We start from the raw sequence: 22,201 nt of genomic DNA on the forward strand, positions 1-22,201 counted from the left end.
AATTAAGGAGCTGTTAGAGACTGTGATCCCTGTTGAAGAGGTGAAGGACAGGGCTCATGGCTATTTCCTTGAGAATGGCCTGCTGGTGAGGAATTGGTTGCCTTGTGGGGAGGTTGGTGTGGAGAATCCAACTTTTCAGATTGTGGTACCAGCCAAATTTCGTAATTTGGTTTTGCAGCTCTCCCATGACCAGTCAGGGCATATGGGAGTTAGGAAGACTTATGACCCTATTTTTTGGTACTTTTTTGGCGTCGGTTAAAAAAGGATGTGTCAGAATACATCAGGACTTGCCATACCAGGTTATTAAGCCTGCCCCTTTGCACCCAATACCTGCCATTGGTGAACCATTTGACCACACATAATTGTTGACTGTGCTGGATTTCTGCCTCCATCTAGGTCAGGAGCAAAGTACCTCTTGACAGTTGTGTCAGGCTACCATATATCCTGCTGCATACCCTCTGTCAATAACAGCTAGATCTGTGGTTAAAGCCCTCTCCCAGTTCATTTCTGTGTTTGGTAGTCCTAGGGTTGTTCAAAGTGATCAAGGGCCTAACTTTTCCTCCCATATGTTTGCACAGGTGTTAAAGCAACTTCAGGTGAAGCACTCACAGTCATCAGCCTATCATGCACAAAGTCAGGGGGCACTGGAATGTTTTCACCAGACTCTTAAGTCACTGCATTTTGCACAGAGTTAGGCAGGGATTGGTAGGAAGGTTTGCCCTGGTTAATGCTGGTGGTCAGGGAAGTGACACAAGAGAGTACAGGGTTTAGCCCAAATTACTTGGTGTTTGCACATTCTGTGCATGGTCCTCTAGCAGTGTTGAGGGACAATTTTAAGAGCACTAACCCTCCAAGGCACTTGCTTGACTATGTTAATGGATTCAGGTATGCAGGTTGTATGTTGCAGGGGAGTTGGCAAGGAAGAAATTAATGACATCTCAAGAGAAAAGGAAGCATCGCTATGATAGACAGGCTGAACAGTGACAGTTCAGTCCTGGCGATCCGGTGCTGGCTCTGTTGCCAATTATGGGACCCCCTTCCAAGCCAGGTTCACAGGTGCTCACCTGGTGGTGAAGCAGACATCAGAAGAGAACTATCTCCTTTCTACTCCTGGAAAAAGGAAGGAAAAACAGCTTTGTCATGTCAACCTGTTAAAGCCATGCTACACTCGGCTGGCTGAGCCAGGGGTTACAAAGATCGATAGGTCAGAGTGTGTCTGTCCTGTGGCTCTTGTTAACACTGTAGTGGGTTCTTCCTGAGTCAGGGGCAGTAATGGAGAGTGGGGATCCTTATATTATTGATCAGGCATTGTTGTTTGGTCAGTTAAAGAGGTTCTGAGCAGCTTGGATGACTTGTTAGGCCACCACTTGCAAGAGTCCAAACTTGAGTTGATTGAGTTAATTCACAGTTTGTGTTGTTTGGTGATACACCTTCTCAAACATATCTTATTGAACATGATATAGATGTTGGGACTGCAAGTTCGATCAAGCAACATTTTTTCTGAGTGTCAGCTGATAAACGAAAGTATTTGGATGCAGAGGTGAAATATATGCTTGAAAACAACATTGCTGAACCATTATTCTCTCGCTGTGCCTCACCTTGTCTGCTTGTCCCTAAGTCTGATAATACTCCCAGATTTTGCTCTGACTTTCGTAAGGTCACCAAGCCAGATGCGTATCTACTTCCGTGAATGGATGACTGCAGCAATCAGGTTGGATCTGCGAGGTTTGTAAGCAAATTTGATCTACTTAAGAGATACTGGCAGGTGCCATTGTCAAAAAGGGCCCAAGAGGTTTCTGCATTTGTAACACCATCTGGCCTGTATTCGTATAAGGTAATGCCCTTTGGTTTGTGGAATGCACCAGCAACATTCCAACACTTGATGAATAGGGTAGTTGGTGATTTGGATGGTTTTGTTGTGTATTTGGATGACATTGTGGGCTATAGTGACAGTTGGGACACTCACATTTTGAGTATTCATGAGTTGTTTGAACGTTTGGCAGCTGTGTGACTGACAGTTAACCTGGCAAAATGTGATTTTGCTTGTGCAACTGTGAGGTACCTTGGACATGTGGTGGGACAGGGCCAAGTACAACCAGTGCAAGCAAAGGTGCTGGCTGTAGAGCAGTTTCCTCCACCAGCAACAAAAAAAGAGTTTATGCGGTTTCTGGGGATGGTGAAGTACTACCACAGATTCTGCAGAGATGGTACTTCCTCCCCAGGACGATGATACATATTGACCAGCTGGTCGTCTCAGAAGGTGTCCTGCAAGCTGCTGAGACGTGCTGGTCTCATCCAGTCCTGCAAGCGGATTCTCACATTTCATTGGAAATTCTCATTTCCCTAAAAACTTTTCACTCTCTCCAAATCCTGAATATATCATTTTAGTCTCACTTCACTATCAATTATTTTCCTTGTACAGAACATTAACTGAAACTTAAAAGTCCCATTTATATAACTGGTATGTTACATCTGCCCTTGTCCACCCACTCCTCTTGACTGTGGATAACGCTGGATTCAGCTTTTATTTTGGTACTTCCTCTGACCAGCAGTGCGAATTAGCATATTAGCTAAATATTAAGTCATTAAAATTTAGATTTAATACCAACATTACATTATTTTTATGTTTTAAAGAAAAGTGAATATGACAAAGTTGAAAATATTGATCTGGTTTAAAAAACATAAGTTGACTAAATGTGGTGAAGTGTAATTTCAGTAGGAACAACTTTATAATCAGCAGCCCATATTACATAGAGCCTGAAATCTGTATAAACAGCTGACAAATATCTAGTTTGATGTTAAAGAGGCTCAGTCATTTCCTCCAACAGCTGCTCACTGTAGTTTGGATCAAACTAACTGTGGAGAGTGAAGCTCTGACATGTGAAGCTCATCATTCAGGCTGTAAAATGATCCTGCAAAGTGTGGTCAACTCTGTTAGATCCCAGCTCATCCAGGTTCACCAACACACTGCTCTCTTCTTCTGTGGCTGCTTCTCTGCTCCACCACGGCCCTTTAATTACTGACATCTTTACATCTCTGTCATGTTCATCAGCTGCAGCAAAAATATGCACAAGCAGGTCTCTTACTGTGAGTCTGAGGGTCCAGGTTCAGGACTGAAGACTGGAGGTTGACCTTTGGACCGGTGACTCTTCACAGACAGACAGCTGGGTCCTGGAGACTCTGCTCTGTCCTCCTCTTCCTCCACACAATCACTCATCTTCAGGACTTCAGTCAGTCTGAGAGGGAAACCAGTAACACTGACTGTGAGCTCACACACACAAGAGTCAGGACAAACAAGCTGCTCAAGAGACACACACACACACACACACACACACACACACACACACACACACACACACACACACACACACACACACACACACACACACACACACACACACACACACACACACACACAGGTTTTCCTCTCAGTGTCTCTGTGTGGACAGAAGTTCACTGTGACTCTTCTTCCCTCCACAGTCCACAGGGACAAACTGACTCAGAGACTTTGACAGTAAAATAATAATAATGTTGTGTTAACACTCACCTGCCTCAGCCTTCAGTTTCCCTCCTTCTGCTCCGTCCACTTCTAATGGAGTCTGAGTTCACCTGCACTTTGCACCTTCAGCTGCTCCTCCCCTCTGCAGGTACAAGAAGTCACATGATTGATTGTTTGTGTGTGTGTGTGTGTGTGTGTGTGTGTGTTGTATGACAGTTGTTGAACATGGTCTGGAGTCTTTCCATCGAGTAGCTTTCCTCTACAGCGTCCAGCCATCGTCTTGACCTCAGAGCAGGGGTCGGCAAGTTTGGCCTCAGGCCAGTTTTTTTCTCAGCCATTCGATAGCAGGTCAGAACATAATCAAATGCTAATGTAAGAAATTGATTGATAAAATATTCAACTGGAATTTACTTTGTTACTGTCCATGTCAGTCTGAAGGATTTACTGAACTGGTGTCTAGTTCAGAGCTCTGTCAAGAGAACAACAGAATCTGAACTTTATCTGAACTTTTCAGAATAAAAGCTCTTGATTCAGCATGAAATAAAGCATTGATGCAAAAAAACCCCAACTTTTTCCTTTCTTTCTTACTTCACCATGTTGTCAATTGTTATACACAACAAACTACACAAAAACAAACACCTAAAGTCAGTGGTAAACCCTGAAAGAATCAGATGAGACTCCCTGGACAAAGATTTCAGCTCCTTCCTGAATAAATATGAGGGAAAGCAGCTGTTTCAATTTGTCTTCCAGTCATGGAAATACCTTCTTTCACACCATGTATACAGTTTATTCAATGAACAAACAGATCAATGAACAAACTGTTGAAACAACACGTCACGTTATCTCGTACATCACTAACCTGTCTCATTATTTCACTAACGAGTCTCATTATAACCACAAACTGATTCATCTCAGCAACCACTGACCTGACTTCATGTAGCTGAGGTTTCCTAGCAACAGCTGTCATCCATCCATCTTCCCTCCATCAGGTGAGTGAAGGGTGGGGGTCTGCAGCAGTGCTCAGTGATATGAGGGAGGATGAAGTCAGAGGAGCTTTAATGGTGGACAGGTGTTTATTGTCCTTCTTGTTGCCATCTCTTGTCGTCCATGTGTTGTGTTCTTCTTCGTTGGTGGATGCATTTTAACATGAAGCTCAGTCAGTGCTCTTGGAATGGAATGTGATGGGACATGAAATGACCTTGTTTGTCCACATGGTGGCAGCGATGCAGCGTTTTTGTTGTTTGCAAAGAGCCATGAAACCACAGGAGGAGTGAGTCAAAGTCAGACTGATGATGAGGTTTATCTTCATCACACATCTGTCCCTGGAAGCTTCTTTCCACCAGTGGACAAACTAAATGAACTGGTCTGAGTGTTGTTGATCCCAGTCAACCAGTACACAACCAGTGTGGCTCATCAGCTGAGTTCACCGCTGACCACAAAGAGAGCTGCTGTCTGAAATTAAAGAGCCACACACACACGTCCAACCTCTTGGTAACACACTTCACCACATCATCCACAGGATCTCACAACCCCACTGTCGCAGTGTGGACAACAAGTCAGCACAACTGACCAACACAGACAGCAGAGTGTGGCTCCGAAACACTGTTTGTTGAACTGTGATTAGAGTATTGATGTCAGTAGCTCAGATGGAAAGTAGTGGGGACAAATCCCGTAGTGTCGTTACCACACACACACACACACACACACACACACACACACACACACACACACACACACACAGTGCTGTGAAAGCAGAGGCCACAGTGTTTTAAATGAGCCTCGACCCGGTGCAGTCTACTTGCTGTAATCCCGTCTTAACAATAAGAACACAGAGTGTTTTTGCACCAGTTGTTCTTCTAAAAAAGATGTTCGTCATCATGATTTCACTAAATGCTCACTGGGTTTTGATTGAACCTCTCAGAAACCTCCTGCATCTTCCTCCAGGCTTCTACCTGATCTCTCCATCTGAGTTTGAACGGTTCTCCTTGTCCCCACAGGAGTCCTTCAGGAGATCCAGAGGTGACTGGAAGGTGACCAGATGTGAGTATCAGCCACTCACTGCTCCCTCTGAGGCTCTGTCCTTGATCATAGATGCTACAAACACTGCTCTCAGCTCCTTTTAAATATGAGGAGGGGCTGCACTGACACTTTCTGAACTGAATGTTCTGAAAATCTTTTTATAGATACCCCATCAGGCCAAATGTTTAATACCAGTGATAAATATTCACTAGAAATATTAACTCAAGCTTCACTTACCAGCTTTTGCCAGAGTTTGAAGCTGCATCATGCCTCAGCTGTGACCACCAGCAGATGTGGAGCCTGTGTGTCTTCAGAGATGGTCTTTGGGGTCAGATATAATTGGGCCTGATTAGGCAATTATTATTCATTTTCTGTTAATTGTGATGGAAAGAGTCTCACCTTGGATTTTGACCTGAACAATATTTATAAGTCAGAAAATTTTAGTTACAAGAACTCCTACATGTTATGTACGGGGCTCCTGTTTCCCCCCAAAAATCCATTTTGGTCAAACTTAAAACCTGAAGGTGAACATGGACACAGTCCATCTTAAAGCTGTAGCCAGTCATGGTGATGGAAGCTGTGTGTAATATGAATGGTGTTGCTCATGGGCAAAGCAAGTTTATTTAGACACAAGGCAATTCAAAGTGCTTCACAGAGGCACGGACATATATTAAAACAGAACGTTAAGAAGACATTGAAATAGCATTTAAAAAATAATTCGAATAAATAGAAACATTTTGATAAGTCATGTGACAATTACATAAAATCAGGTAAGAAACTTACACCATTTTAAATGAAGAGCTGCAGTGATAGAAGATGTTGAAAACACGGCACAAGAGTAAACAGATGTGTAGAGACGCCAAAGGGCTCTTAGCAGGAGTGCGCTCGGAGCAGCACGAAGACTGGCAGTGGACACGGAGGGTGGAGGAAGAGACACCACCTGTGCCTAAAGACCACACACTGTACACAGATCCTCACAGCATGGTCACAGCCATTTAACCCAAAGCTACAGGAAGGACATTCCTGCCATGTGACCACTGCCATGAATCATCACCAGCATCAAAGCAGCGTCTCACGTCGGCCGTAGATGCCTCCTGTGGAAGCTGTTTGACTCACACGGTGACCAGGCCTACATCGCTCTGCCAGGCTTCATCACCGCCAGGCTTCTCATGTGGAAATGGTTTGTCCGCTCTGCTGCGCATCTCACTGGCCTTCATCCCCCCACGAGGACGTACAGCTGGAGGGACTGGGTGGGGGGACTTCAATAATGAAGATGAAAATATTTTGTAACTGCATTTTATGTGATTTGTGCCTGTTTTTCTTGATTTGAACTTCAGATTTATGGTATGGAGGCCCATTTCTGCCAGGGAAAGGAAAAAAAATCTGATGAAAAGTTAGGCATTATTGATTTTTTTAAATTTTAAACTCATGGTGACTCAAAATTATGAGATATTAGATGAAAAAAAATAAGATAATTAGTCTGAGATATTAAAACAAAATTTGAAAACAAAAAAACAAACATTTTTCAAGTCAAACTAGTGAGATACTGAGTCATGATGGAGACACTAAGTTAAAATTGACTCTGACTTTTTTAAGTCAGCGTCATGCCTAAGGAATTCTTTTTTTTTCAAATTCATAAGCTACCAATGATTTTTTGTGAAAATTTTAAGTGTTTATTCTCTTTTTTTTTGTTATTTTCTTGTTTATCTCAATTTTGACGTAGAGTCACAATTTTTTCACAAGTCATTATCTTTACTTGGTGATATTTTAAGTTAAAAGTTATATTTCTGCTCCAGACACAAATGTTTGACTTGGTATCTCATAATTTGGTGTTACATTATCATCAAGTCATCTCTCAGTTTGATCCATTGATTTTTATGTAAACCATTTTTTTTTTTACCAGCAATGAATAATGTAATTTAGGAATGTAATTGTGAGCTACTGTAGTGAAATGTTTTTAATATATACAGTATCTATGTGTCCACTGTACCTGTGGGCCTGTTGTAACTGGGGTTGGCTGCTGTTCAGATCATACAAGGAAATATTTTGGTCCTGTGTCCCAGAATGCTGGGTATTTTAACAACAGCCTAGAATATATTTTCGCAGTGACTCGATTAAGAATCCATTTTTGTTTTGTTTTAGTTTTTTTGATTTGTAACTTCACACTACAGTTCCTTGTGGATAATTATTACATGTTTTCTCCCAAGAAATAATGTGTCTGTTCGTATTTTCTTATTACACTCACACGTCTTTACTCTGTAACTGATATTTTCCCACATCATTCATCTACAAAGAAAAGTGATTGAATGAGGACAACATTTAGACTTCCAGCCCATCATTTGGCTTGTCTGATTAAATTCCAAAACTCAGTGCTCTCTTTCAGTTTCTGTTTTTTCTTTTTTTTCTTTCTCTAAAAGCTGAACTTTAATCTTTGTGTCTTTGTGAACCGTGGCAGCCAGGCCACCTCTGATGAAGCAGATAAAGGAGTGATCAGTTGTCATACATGCACAGCCAAGAGTTTGATCATCCATTATGAAATGAGGTGCTTTGTCCACTAACTGCCTTGAGCCATGGTCGTGGCTTCACTGCAGCCTGAGCTCTCTAAGGAACCTGGCCGAGGCTGGGCCGGCTGACAGAAGCAGCTCTCTCTCAGGAAGACCCTGCAAGATGAGTCATCATCATCTGCAACCTGAAGACGTTGAATGAGCTATATAACCATGGCTGGGTTCCCGGGCCTATATAGCTTTTCTGGAGTTTTCGTTTTTATCTCAGGTTACAGCTTCATAACTTCAGAGTCCAGAAAGTTGTGTTGAAGTTATGTAGAAAATTGCCACCAGATACATTCAGTCTGTATTTGTGTATTTGTTGATGATGCATTGATAGCTGATAAGGGCCTGACCTTGAGGAAACTGCAGGAAAAAGACTGTAAGTAGAGACTGAGCAGTCAGGAAGTAGCAGCAGGAGCAGAGTCGTCTCTGAATTGGAAGAGAAAACAATGACAACAAGGTTGAAGTGCTGACTTGTGTTTCAGTGTGAGGTGTGATGTGTTGACATGCACATCAGATGAACGGTGTAGAAATTTTACTTCTTCATATACACAGATGTGATGATTAGAAGGGCCGAAAGTAACTGGACAAATAAACCTCTTATTCATGAATATAAAGTTCAATTAAATATCTAATTTCCAGTGCTGTAAACTGAGTAAATTTAGCAAACATATAGTTTTAAGGGACTGTCAGCATACCTGTTTCATGTTTCTACTTCTACTTGAAGTATGATATTGTACTTTAGTGCACCATATTTATTTAATACCTGTAGTTTCTTTGCAGCAAAGGGACAGTCTATGATAATGGGGGCCAGGTTAGGACTGTTTCTGCCAACAATGGAAGGGGCCCGTGGGAATCAGAGGGCCCCACCCAGGAGAAGTTGGAGAGCCGAAGCATCAGCACACAGGTATTAACACTGCATTATGAAAGTCCTGTGAGCTCCCCCAGCCTAGAGGATGGAAGAAACAACAGACTGACCATATTTATTCACCACAAACAACCAAAGTATTGACAGCAGAGACATAACCTGTAGCCAGCTACCAATGTATGCACTGGCTCCTGGGAATTCTGGCTCTTTATTTTCCTTCATATCCCTCTGCTTTTAGTTCTTCAACATTCATGAACTGGAGCCTTAAAGCTTTTGATTATTTGCAAATCCTTGGTGTAAACTGAGATATTTTCAACTCAAGCACACCTGGACCAAACACACATCTGTTCACATTCACTCGCATTCACATGCAACTGCACCGCTTTGTGTTCACATGAACCACTAACAATGATGAAGATGTGACCTTACCCACACTAACAGTCCTCACAGGAGGTTTAATGAGGTCAAACGAGTGGAAACGCCTGTGTGGATGGACAATGGGTGGACAGGCTCTTTAAAGTACTAGTGGTCCAGATAGATACAGATACAGTGTAAAATGGTAGTTACTGTAGCTGTATTTCATCTTAGTCTCACCTCCAAGCACCTTGGCTTCATCACTCACAGCTACTGTGCACACAAAACAATGAGCCATGAAAGACTTCCTGTTGGTTTATTCATCTCCTGGTCTGTGCAGATACAATAGAACCTAAAACACGCTGCAGCACACTGCACCATCGCTGCAAGTGCATTAGTCACCTGCTGAGGAAAGTTTATGGAACATTAGCAGCAGAGAGAAGCGTAGAAACAAAACACATGAAGGGCTCTCGATCAGGTTTTGAGAATCTAATGATATATACAGAGCTCGCCAGACTAGAAGATGGCTGTAGAGAGAAGGTGAGGGCTGAGGTGTATGAAGGTCTTGGTCCTGAGGAGCGTGGTGGAGGTGGACTTCTTATTTTGACTCGTGTCTCCGGATCTGCTCATGTTACTGCCTTTTTTTTTAGGTGGTGATGCCAGGAAGCAAAAGAGCTGTAGAGGTGGATGAAGTGGAAGATCTGTCCCAACTGGAGTGAGTTCAGACACACACACACACACACACACACACACACACAGCACCTACAGTGTAATTAACCTGTTTGCCTACTGTATGTTCTCAGAGAAGTGTGCGAGAGTTCTGTGCTTCTGAACCTGAAGAAGAGGTTCCACCGTGACTGTATCTATGTAAGTTTCATTACTGGCCTCACACCTCTGAAATATTTTACATCAGGTAACTCAGGTACTCTCCTCTTCTTCACCTCTCCAGCAGCTGGCATCTGTGTTAAAACTGAAAAAGATGACATATAGCTGGGTATATGCTAAAAAAAATCACACCATCCATGTAGGGTAAGAACAATTTAAAGGTGCTTCAGAAAAAAAATGAAAGCACAGATAACTGGCTAAAATTTACCAAAACAAATCTGGACCCAAATATCTACAGTCCTTCCCAAATGAGTTTTTTAGATTTGATAGTTTTTCTCTAAAAAGGTTTAGTGTACATATATTCATTGAATGGCTGTGTCATCTTCTTTCCCCCAGACTTACATCAGAAACATGCTACTGTCCATTAACCCCTTCAAGCCTCTTAACATCTACTTTATTTATTCTATTTTATTACCAACAAATCCTGCAAACAGACTGAAACCAATAATGATATATCTTATTCCTCTGTGCCGTAGTGATAGAAAAACTGCTGTTGTCCAGAAACTATAAAAAAAGCATCAGTGAGCCACACTGTTGTTGGACTGGGCGACATATTCCTTCATCACCCTGAACACACACACATTTTTTTATTTTGACTTAATCTCACACACACACTGTTCAGCTGCCAGAAATACTCACCCAGGATTCATCCGCTGCTGAAAATAGTGCCCAAAAATGCAGGATTTCCTCCAGTTTCAGTGATGTCTGATAGAAATTACAGTGACCATCTGTTTTCAGAAATTACTGAGTGTTTTTAAAGATTTATGTTCTCTGTACAAACCAGTGTTCTTGGAGATCAGGTCAGAAAGTATTGACAGGTGGTCTGACAAATTGTTACCTTTGGCATTTCATTTTTTTCCCCATGATATTTGTTCGCAATTAGAAAAATATGCAACAAGACCGTCCTCATCATTTAATATACCAGCATCAGTTGAATTGTTGCATTAAAATCTGTTCTGGTTAATTGTCACCAACATCAAAGTATTTATCACTTGACATCAAATAATACATTTCTACCAAAATCAATTTCATTATATTGGATATATATTGGATTGGATATATAAGCTGATAGTAACTTGCTGGTTAGTTATTTTAAGCCTGTGTGAAAAGCTTTCTCACCTTAAACTGCTCCTCAGATATGACCAGGAGCTGGTGTGATCCCTGCATGTCAGGTGAGTGAGCCAGGCCGTGGGCCCCCCCCAGGGACTCAGGGAGAGGAGCACAGGGACCGTCCAACACCACTATACCAAGGACAGGAGCCCGGTGCATCAGCTGGATCTCCTTAGCTGGATTCAAGCAGGCGGTGACAGAGAGCAGAGGACATTTCAACAACAGGACAGAGATGAGAAAACAGCCCATCCTAAAAAACACAAACTTCCTAAAGTGTTTCTTACCCGGCTGCGCTGTGACAGGCTCGTCTGCTCTGTGCTCTGCAGGAGGAAGGCGGAGCATGTATGCAAGCACACAGCCACCCTTCGTTCCTGCCCACGGGGGGGGGGGGTGTGTGTCATGTGAGCCTGTGAGGAAATGAGGAGACACGTGTGAATTATAATGAAGTAAGTTCATGTATTCGGCTGCTGAAGGACTGTCGGAGGGATTTCTTCATGCTCTTCACCCTGGACAGAGGAGCCTCCATGGCAAGCTGGTCACTCGGGTTCAGGGTGCACCTACAGGGCAGAGGGGAAGATTTGAAATACTAATTGAACTGTTATAGATGCAGAGTTAGAAATGGTTTTTGGGCTGTGGAGCTCAGTTAAACGGTGTTGTGAGTGGGTATGTCTTTGTGTAAAATGTCATGTCCTGTATCTGTTAGTTTTTTAATTAGTTATTTACTTATTACCGTTATCTTCTGTTATCCACTGTCAACAAATCAAAATCAGTCCTCTCACCTGTCCAGCAGTGCCCGCCACAGTCAGGTAACCACTGTGTTTACAAAGATGGATCTTCTGAACGCCGAGCCTCAGGTCGTCACTGTGCGGGTCAAAACAGCCAACCTGCACAACACATGATGGAAAATGATTTAGCAGCAAATCAGCTTTGCACTGCCATGAAGTCATGACGCTTTCAAAGACAGATGAAAAAAGGATTTTTAGTCACTAGAAGAAGTTGAGCTACAAACACACTGGATCCTGATTTTCCCATCATGCAAGTTGACTGCAGCTCTTTGACCTTTTGTGCCTGATAAGAGGTTCTTTTCTCACATGTGACAAATCTTGCAAAGGCAAAAGACATTTTACAGCCGTTTTCAGAGGCTCAGCTGTGCTCAGCTTGTTCATGGGATACAGACAGACTCCTGATGCATCCCAGAAACACACGGTGCCATTCTTGTGCCTGCACACAAACACACACACACACAGACATACACAGATAAACACGCTGTTGTTGTTGCTAGGATTGAGAAATGATTCATACATTAGAAGATGGTGAAAATGGAACAGGTATTTACCTGGACAGCATGTGTGGCTGCTGATTTGCATCTGTGGAACTGCAGCTTTTTTTTTTTCTTTCTTCAACATGAAAGACTGATTACCCAAGTCCATTTTGAACCATGCTTCTGTAACATTTGTAATAATTATTTTAACATGTTTTATGCTGGAAATATTTATTTTATTGGTGCAATGGTTTTGCTGTTCTGTATCACTGCTCTTTTAGAAATTCAAGTAAAAACATACAAACAAACAGAAAATTATTTGGCTAAAATGATGTCTGTCAGTCTGTCATACAGATGTTGTTGCTGCACTGACCCTGTGAGCAGCAGGTCTCCCTGTGGAGGGTCTGGGGCAATCTATGGATATATATACTTTAGGTGCATAATGGATAAAAGTATATATATAGTCAATCTATGGATATATATACTTTAGGTGCATAATGGATAAAAGCCACGTCCCCAGTTTTTTTTCTGAGGAGCTTTTAGAGTATTTAGAAGTCCTGCTGTAGAAGATCTAACAGCTCGTGGAGGGACATAAAACAACAGAGAATCTGTGATGTAAGAGGCCAAACCATTGAGAGCTTTGTACACAAGTCAATAACTTTAAAATCAGGATAGTACAGGGACTGTAGTGTAGGAAGTACAGGAGTAATATGCTCTTCCTCCTTGTTTTCGTTAAGTCTAGCAGCAGAGCTCTGAATTAGCTGTAGTTTTCTCAATTGACTTTTTTGGAAGTCCAGTAGAAAGAGTATCACATTCGTCCAGTCTGCTTGGAATAAAAGCAGGAAGGAGCTTTTCAGCAACTTGTTGAGTTAAAAAGTGGCGCACTGTTTTAGGTGGAAGAAAGCTGTTTTTGCTAACTTGCTTATGTGAGGTTTGAAACTTAGATCAGGTTATAAATTACAGTATAGATTCCCCTGACTACTGCTCTGCAGCATCCACCACATCCCAGTGAAGCCAACGTGCAAACAGAAGCAAAACTCTTCTGTCAGTCATTCCAGAAGATCTAAGACAATTTCAGTCCCTGGTTTACACCAGGCTTAAAATAACTTACTTTCAATAATGCTAATTTCACATATCTAATGTAAAACACCATATAAGATCATAAAAGCAATCATAAATGATGAATAACAGTAAACACAGAGTTCTCTGGAGCGCTCTTCAACAGTCTGACGTCTGCTCAGACCTTTTTGGAGTAGCGTGTGTTCTGCAGGTCTCCAGCAGCGATGCCCTGTCCCACAGTTTGAGGGGGGTGGTGGAGATGTGGTGGGAGCAGGTGATGGCCGAGCTGTGGAGGGGAACCAGGTACGGTGTCTGAATGAGCGGCCAGCCCTCACTCTGCAGGTCAGTCACTACCAGCTCCTCCTCCACCAGGACCACCAGTGCACTGGGGTCTCCTGCAGATCAACAGGACACAGTGAGAACAGTAGTTACACACTGATCTGGGAAAGGTTCGTCTCACTTGTTTAGACTTTTCTCCTGGGGTTGTAGATGATCTCCAGTAAAGCCACAGTTGATATTAATCATATGCACCAAAGGTGAGCACACACTAAATGTCTGTTATGATGTTTTGCATTGAAAACATGGTTTCCTGGTTGATGCACAGATGACCCATGTCCTCAGTCTGTTTACACCCCCCACAGGACAATAGTGGCAGTTGAGTCAGTAGGTTTACATGCACACAATAAAGCAGGCTGCTGGGAGAAATCAGGTTACACCAGGAAATCATGTGCACATTGTGTTTACATGCATATCACGTGTGCATGTCTTTTGTTAGTAGCTGACACCTGACCGATACTTTTTCATGGCTTCCTTTGAGGAAAAATCAAACTGTTTTTGAAGAGATTTAGTAACATAACTCCATAAAGGTTCAAACTGGTGGAGTGGCCCTTTAGTAAAAACTCCTTTCTCCATTTAACAAAGAAGACAACTTAAATGTTGCCTAAATACAAGAAACAATACATGAACTAAATTATCTGACTGCTCAAAGCAAAGCAGAGTGTAAATCTCCAACACCAGCTTTCAGTAGCAGACAGGTTCTGATACTATGGACAGATTTCAGTCTGTACTTAGAGAGTAAAGAGGTTTGATACCCAGTGCTGTGCAGATGTTGTAAAAATCAGCATTTACATGTAGCAGGAGAATAATCAGATTTCTGAATGAATCAGGCTCCACATGGCAGCAACATCTGATCTGTAACCTGGATAATCACATCTCTCTATTCTGTCTGCACTGTGATCCTGTATATACTGGATATATTAACACTGCTTCAGTACCTTCAGTTAGCAGAAGACTCAGAGTTTTGTGACCTTTCAACTTGTTGAGTGTTTTTTTTTTCTCAAGAATGTGGTCACACTGTGACATCTGGATGTGATCTGATCACAACGTAAACCAGGCAACATCTGGACTTCAGTTTTATCTCATTCTAGTTGCAAAGCATCCCATTTGCATTTACACCTGCTTTAACATGAGATTCTTATCCAGATAACATCCAGATGGGGAGTGTCCCCTCTCCAGGAGGAACCAGGCTTCTCTGATCTGCCACCCTGATTATACAAACCGGTTTTCTTCTTGAAACAATGTTGACACAGTGAACAGGAACCAGGTTACAGTTCAATAACTGTAAGATGAATGTGTTGTATGTCACTTGTCGCCTGCCTGTGTGCTGCGGTCTGAAGAAGTCGATGATCCAGAGCCACTTGTGTTTAACCGTGGATCACTGTGATACAGTGTCTGACGCCATAACTGGCCCTTGGCATGCTGCCACTGAACAGCAGGAATGGAGGGCTACGCACACACACGCACACACACACACACACACACACACACACACAGTCATGGGACTTCTTGTACCTGCAGAGGGGAGGAGCAGCTGAAAGTGAAAGTGTTCAGTGAGCTCAGACTCCATTTGAAGTGGACGGAGCAGAAGGAGGGAAACTGAAGGCTGAGGCAGGTGAGTGTTAACACAACATTATTATTATTTTACTGTCAAAGTCTCTGAGTCACTTTGTCCCTGTGGACAAAAAAATCCATTTCTATTGAATCCATTTTATATTCAATGAGATGGAAGTGTAATCTTATTCAACTTGCATTACATGATGCAGGTGAGTAAGATTGGGGACTTGCTCACTAAATAATATGTCCACTGAGCCCGTCCCACCAATATTTCTTGGTAGTTTCGGTGCATAATGGATAAAAGCCACGTCCCCAGTTTTTTTTCTGAGGAACTTTTAGAGTATTTAGAAGTCCTGCTGTAGAAGATCTAACAGCTTGTGGAGGGACATAAAACAACAGAGAATCTGTGATGGAAGAGGCCAAACCATTGAGAGCTTTGTACACAAGTGTGTTCTGCAGGTCTCCAGCAGCGATGACCCTGTCCCACAGTTTGAGGGGGTGGTGGAGATGTGGTGGGAGCAGGTGATGGCCGAGCTGTGGAGGGGAACCAGGTACGGTGTCTGAATGAGCGGCCAGCCCTCACTCTGCAGGTCAGTCACTACCAGCTCCTCCTCCACCAGGACCACCAGTGCACTGGGGTCTCCTGCAGATCAACAGGACACAGTGAGAACAGTAGTTACACACTGATCTGGGAAAGGTTAGTCTCACTTGTTCAGACTTTTCTCCTGGGGTTGTAGATTATCTGCAGTAAAGCCACAGTTGATATTAATCATATGCACCAAAGGTGAGCACACACTAAATGTCTGTTGTGATGTTTTGCGTTGCAAATATGGTTTCCTGGTTGATGCACAGATGACACATGTCCTCAGCCTGTTTACACCCCCCACAGGACAATAGTGGCAGTTGAGTCAGTAGGTTTACGTGCACACAGTAAAGCAGGCTGCTGGGAGAAATCAGGTTACACCAGGAAATCACGTGTGCATGTCTTGTGATGGTAGAGCTGAGCTGACACCTGACCGATACTTTTTCATGGCTTCCATTGAGGAAAAATCAAACCGTTTTTGAAGAGATTTAGTAACATAACTCCATAAAGTTTCAAACTGGTGGAGTGGCCCTTTTGTAAAAACACCTTTTTCAATTTAACAAAGAAGACAACTTAAATGTTGCCTAAATACAAGAAACAATACATGAACTAAATTATCTGACTGCTCAAAGTAAAGCAGGGTGTAAATCTTCAACACCAGCTTTCAGTAGCAGACAGGTTCTGATACTATGGACACATTTCAGTCTGCACTTAGAGAGTACAGAGGTTTGATACCCAGTGCTGTGTAGATGTTGTAAAAATCAGCATTTACATGTAGCAGGAGAATAATCAGATTTCTGAATGAATCAGGCTCCACATGGCAGCAACATCTGATCTGTAACCTGGATAATCACATCTCTCTATTCTGTCTGCACTGTGATCCTGTAGATACTGGATATATTAACACTGCTTCAGTACCTTCAGTTAGCAGAAGACTCAGAGTTTTGTGACCTTTCAACTTGTTGAGTGTTTTTTTTTTCTCAAGAATGTGGTCAAACTGTAACACCTGCCACCCTGATGATACAAACCGGTTTTCTTCTTGAAACAATGTTGACACAGTGAACAGTAACCAGGTTACAGTTCAATAACTGTAAGATGAATGTGTTGTATGTCACTTGTTGCCTGCCTGTGTGCTGCGGTCTGAAGAAGTCGATGATCCAGAGCCACTTGTGTTTAACTGTGGATCACTGTGATACAGTGTCTGATGCCATAACTGGCCCTTGGTATGCTGCCACTGAACAGCAGGAATGGAGGTCCACACACACATGTGTGTGTGTGTGTGTGTGTGTGTGTGTGTGTGTGTGTGTGTGTCTTGAGCAGCTTGTTTGTCCTGACTCTTGTGTGTGTGAGCTCACAGTCAGTGTTACTGGTTTCCCTCTCAGACTGACTGAAGTCCTGAAGATGAGTGATTGTGTGGAGGAAGAGGAGGACAGAGCAGAGTCTCCAGGACCCAGCTGTCTGTCTGTGAAGAGTCACCGGTCCAGAGGTCAACCTTTCAACTTCAGTCCTGAACCTGGACCCTCAGACTCACAGTAAGAGACCTGCTTGTGCATATTTTTGCTGCAGCTGATGAACATGACAGAGATGTAAAGATGTCAGTAATTAAAGGGCCGTGGTGGAGCAGAGAAGCAGCCACAGAAGAAGAGAGCAGTGTGTTGGTGAACCTGGATGAGCTGGGATCTAACAGAGTTGACCACACTTTGCAGGATCATTTTACAGCCTGAATGATGAGCTTCACATGTCAGAGCTTCACTCTCCACAGTTAGTTTGATCCAAACTACAGTGAGCAGCTGTTGGAGGAAATGACTGAGCCTCTTTAACATCAAACTAGATATTTGTCAGCTGTTGATACAGATTTCAGGCTCTATGTAATATGGGCCGCTGATTGTAAAGTGGTTCATACTGAAATAACAACATTTCACCACATTTTGTCAACGTATGTTTTTTTAAACCAGATCAATGTTTGTGAACTTTGTCATATTCTCTTTTCTATAAAACATAAAAATAATGTAATATTGATATCAAATCTGAATTCTAATCTAATTCAAATCTAAACATTGGCGAAACTTAGTATTTAGCTAATATGCTAATTCACACTGCTGGTCAGAGGAAGTACCAAAATAAAAGCTGAATCCAGCGTTATCCACAGTCAAGAGGAGTGGGTGGAGAAGGGCAGACGTAACGTACCAGTCATATAAATGGGGCTTTTAAGTTCCAGTTAATAAGACAATGTTCTGTACAAGGAAAATAATTGATAGTGAAGTGAGACTAAAAGGATATCCTCAGGATTTGGAGAGAGTGAAAAGTTTTAAGGTAAATGGTTTGATGAGAAAATGACATGGACTGTACATATTCAGAAATTAGTGGACGAATGTTAGAAAGTAGTAAATGTAATGAGGTGTTTAGTTGGAGGTGAATGGGGACAGACAGACCTGCTTTGAGGACCATATACAAAGGGTTAATTAGATCAGTTGTAGATCATGGTTGTGTAGTTTATGGATCAGCAGCAAACACATTTCTCAAAAAATAAGATCATGTACAATATCAAGCTTGGAGATTAGCAGTAGATTTCACATTGTTAGAAAAGAAGAACAAAGATAAATTCATTTATAATCCATGTACCATACAAGCTGACACTGACAGTTAACATAGTTACATCCAGATATACACAGATGCATCAAAGAGCTCATCTACTAAAGCTGGAGGAGCATTTTTGTATTGCAGAATTTCAAATGAAATGTGAGAACCCACTTGCAGGACTGGATGAGACCAGCACGTCTCAGCAGCCTGCAGGACACCTTCTGAGATGACCGGCTGGTCAATGTGCACCATCGTCCTGGGCAGGAAGAACCATCTCTGCAAGCCCTCTGGCCCTTTAGCACTGGCTCTGTTGTCTGGAAGGTTTTGAAATATGTTATTCCACCACTGAAAGTCGCCCAATAGCACCAACAAACTGAGCAATGGAGGCAGCGGTAAATCAACAGCTCCCATGTTCTGTGAGGTAGATTTACTGTTTTTGTCAATGGAGTCTGGTATGTGGCTTTAAATAGAGCAATGGCTGTTTCAGGTTAAACAAAAAGGATCTTTCCTTTAACAAAAAGGTCTGTCTCAGTAGGAACCCTGTCCATAATATTGTTAGACACATATATTAATAATCTGAACCTGTTAGTGGCAAATCAGGCACTTTCAATGGACGTACTAATGTGGACAACTGCTTTGTTTTCTTACATTGCAGCCTTTTACCTCTTAAAGCGTTCTTGCATCATATTGGATTGAGTCCATTTAGACCCAAAATGATGGAAAACAGGGCCCAGGTTTGAAAGTATCTGAATGATCTTAGCCATAGTACCAGTGGTAAGACAAACATCTTGCAGATGCATCACTGCCCCCTATTGGACAAGAGTGGATGGTCAGTCATTTCAGGAACCAGGCTGTGAGCTGTAGAGATGAGCCAGCCCCATTGATTCATTGGGTCCTCACATCGAAAATGTTGCAGCAAATACTCCAAAAGGCATCATTTGGATAAACTGACCACAGATTATAAATCTAAACAGTAATGTTCTCACCTGAAAAAATATGAAAACAAAGTGATGTGCAAAGTCCAAGGACCAAAGTTGTAGGAGCTTTGAGTCTGGATTGACCATGGATAACGCCAGATTGAGGTTTTATTTTGGTATTTCCACTGAACAGCGGTGTGAATTTGCATATTAGCTAAAGATTTAGTTTCACCAATATTAACATTGAATATTGAAATTAATTAGTTAATGTTTAGATTTAGATTTAATATTTAAGTTTAACGTTATTATCACATTATTATCTTAAAGAAGAGTAAATATGACAAAGTTCACAAATATTGCTCTAAATCCGGTTATAACATTATTTGGAGATAAATATGGTGAAATGTTAAATTCAATATGAACCACTTTACAATCTGTGACCCACAATCTTACACCAGCACAACACCAGTGTCTTTGCTAGTGTGTGTTGGTGTTAAAATGAGGTGAGGTCAGAAGCAGTGTCGACTCATTTCTATCTCATTTTATTCAGTTTTATCTGAGGCTGTAAAATATGAAAGTGAGGGAACAAAAACATGCATTGCACCTTCAGGTGAATATTTTTCAGCCGGGCCTGTTTGGTGGAATCCTGCTGTAGTTGTAGACGTCTGCTCGCACACTTTCACTCTGCACACCAGCAGTTTCCTCTGCAGAGAAGAGCTCTGTCTTACTACCTGCTGAATCCACCGTTATCAGAGAAATCCACCAAGGTGCAGGTGCAGGAGAGAGCTCTCTGATTGGTTTGTTACATGTTATGTCCAAACCCATGATTCATGAAGAGACTAATTACAACCCTCTTGAAGCATGTGCCTGGTGCTGCGACTGTTTGTCCACTGTTAAACTAACAAAAGTGGATGAGGACACGTCCTAAATGCTCTGGCTCCATGAGTCTAGATGGTTAAAATAGGCCCTAAGTCTTCAGAAGGAACCAATGGGCTCAGAGCTGAGAGCCACTGACAGAGGAGGGAAGTCACAAAGTGTTGAGAGATGAACTCACACACTGTTGGTTTGGCTCTTTTCATGGGGTTTGTTGTCAAGAACAAAAATGTAGAATAACAGAATATTGATCCTTTAATTACACACAAGACTGTCTTTACCATCACTGATATCTGTGCAGATGTAACTCTGACAAACTGTGTGTTTGTCAGTGAAGTTGTGTGATGGTCAGATGAAGCCTGCAGCAGGATGTGGTGTTTGCTGTTGTCACAGTCATGTAGAAACACACAGGCCTCCTTGTGTGAAATGAAGCTGAACTCCAGAGAAAGAATCAATATGGAGAAGAAGAGCAGACACATCAGCAGCCATTAGTTTTAGTCAGGATGTTGTTTTGTCTTCATTTGTGGCAGTGGCAGTGTCGGGGTCACAGACATCTGATCCTCTCATCTCACCTTTGTATCACTCTGCTTCTTTAGAGCTGATGTGAGACAGGTCATCAACAGCTGGAGACTGGACACATTTAATGACTGACTGACACAACAGTGTTGTTTCTGGATGCTGCTGTGTTGCTTCCAACCTTCAGTACAGTGTGCGGTGCTGGATGGTGACGTCACTGCAGGACGTCAGCTGAGAGTTCCCACAATGACTCTGTCATCAGAGAATTGATCAGTGATCGATGTGATATGAATAAAAACATGTTTGTGTTTGCAGAGGTCAGAACCACAGACTGAGAGCAGAGTCTCCAGGATCCAGCTGTCTGTCAATGAAGAGTGACCGGTCCAAAATATTTGATCCTCCAAACTTCAGTCCTGAACCTGGACCCTCAGACTCACAGTAAGAGACAGTTTCTACTGTAAACTGAGCTGAAGATGATTCAGTTATTAGACATATTTGACTGTGACATGTTAGTGATGAAGACATGTCTTCACAGAGGGAGGAAGAGGAGTGGTGTCTCTGTGGAGGAGCATCTGTCCTGCTGTGCTCTGTGTCAGGACGTCCTGAAGGATCCAGTCTCTACCAGCTGTGGACACTGGTTCTGCAGACAGTGCTTCACCTCATACTGGGACCAGTCTGGGTCTTCAGGAGACCCCTCCTGTCCCCAGTGTGGACAAAGACCCAGAACCAGACCTGGACTGCAGACAGCCAGTCAGACCAACACTGTACAAAGTGAGACTGAACATGTGTCTGCTGATGTCTTCATTTCTGAAACTAGGACCTGTTGTTTTCTCCAGTGTCAGTTGTTCTATCACACAGCACTGACATTTCAGATGATTCTAAAAAGCACAACATTAAAAAGCTTTTCTTTGCTGCTCTTTAGTTTTTCTGTAGCTGATGAAAATAATCAGCAGATTCTCAGATTCTCTGTCTTCAGTCTGACATTATCTCTTCTCTTTCAGCAGATAGTGGTCTGCAGGAGGTTTTAGATCAACATAAGATCAGTCTGAGGAGCAGATGTGAACATGTGACTGAAGGAAGTGATGGAACAGGAAGTGGAACCCTCCTCAACAGGATCTACACTGAGCTCTACATCACAGAGGGACAGAGTGAAGAGGTTAATACCCAACATGAGGTGAGGCAGCTGGAGACAGATTCCAAGATGAAGACTCTCCATGACGCTCCAATCAAGTGCCACG

The 22,201-nt window shown here is 42.4% G+C and overlaps 2 protein-coding genes across 5 annotated transcripts in view; one reads left to right on the plus strand and one right to left on the minus strand.

Annotated features, from left to right (window-relative positions):
• LOC139611995 (protein NLRC3-like) overlaps positions 1-22,201 on the minus strand; it is a 418,379-nt gene that overhangs the window by 288,447 nt on the left and 107,731 nt on the right. The window contains exons 3-4 of one of the 2 annotated variants that reach the window (XM_071467102.1): positions 3,548-3,641; positions 3,087-3,236 (exon numbers count right to left, since the gene is read on the minus strand). The exons of the other annotated variant lie outside the window; for it this stretch is intronic. Of the exons in view, the coding sequence (XP_071323203.1) occupies positions 3,087-3,217 (131 nt within the window). The 5' untranslated portion in view covers positions 3,218-3,236; positions 3,548-3,641. The remainder of the gene's footprint in view (positions 1-3,086; positions 3,237-3,547; positions 3,642-22,201) is intronic. 2 annotated transcript variants of the gene reach the window in all.
• The window catches only part of LOC139611997 (NACHT, LRR and PYD domains-containing protein 12-like), a 201,306-nt gene that overhangs the window by 103,434 nt on the left and 75,671 nt on the right, over positions 1-22,201 (plus strand). The window lies entirely within an intron of this gene.

The sequence above is a fragment of the Trachinotus anak genome, unplaced genomic scaffold, assembly GCF_046630095.1.
Source record: "Trachinotus anak isolate AG129_WGS33_773 ecotype Australia unplaced genomic scaffold, CSIRO_AGI_Tana_v1 ptg000029l, whole genome shotgun sequence".
Taxonomy (NCBI): domain Eukaryota; kingdom Metazoa; phylum Chordata; class Actinopteri; order Carangiformes; family Carangidae; genus Trachinotus; species Trachinotus anak.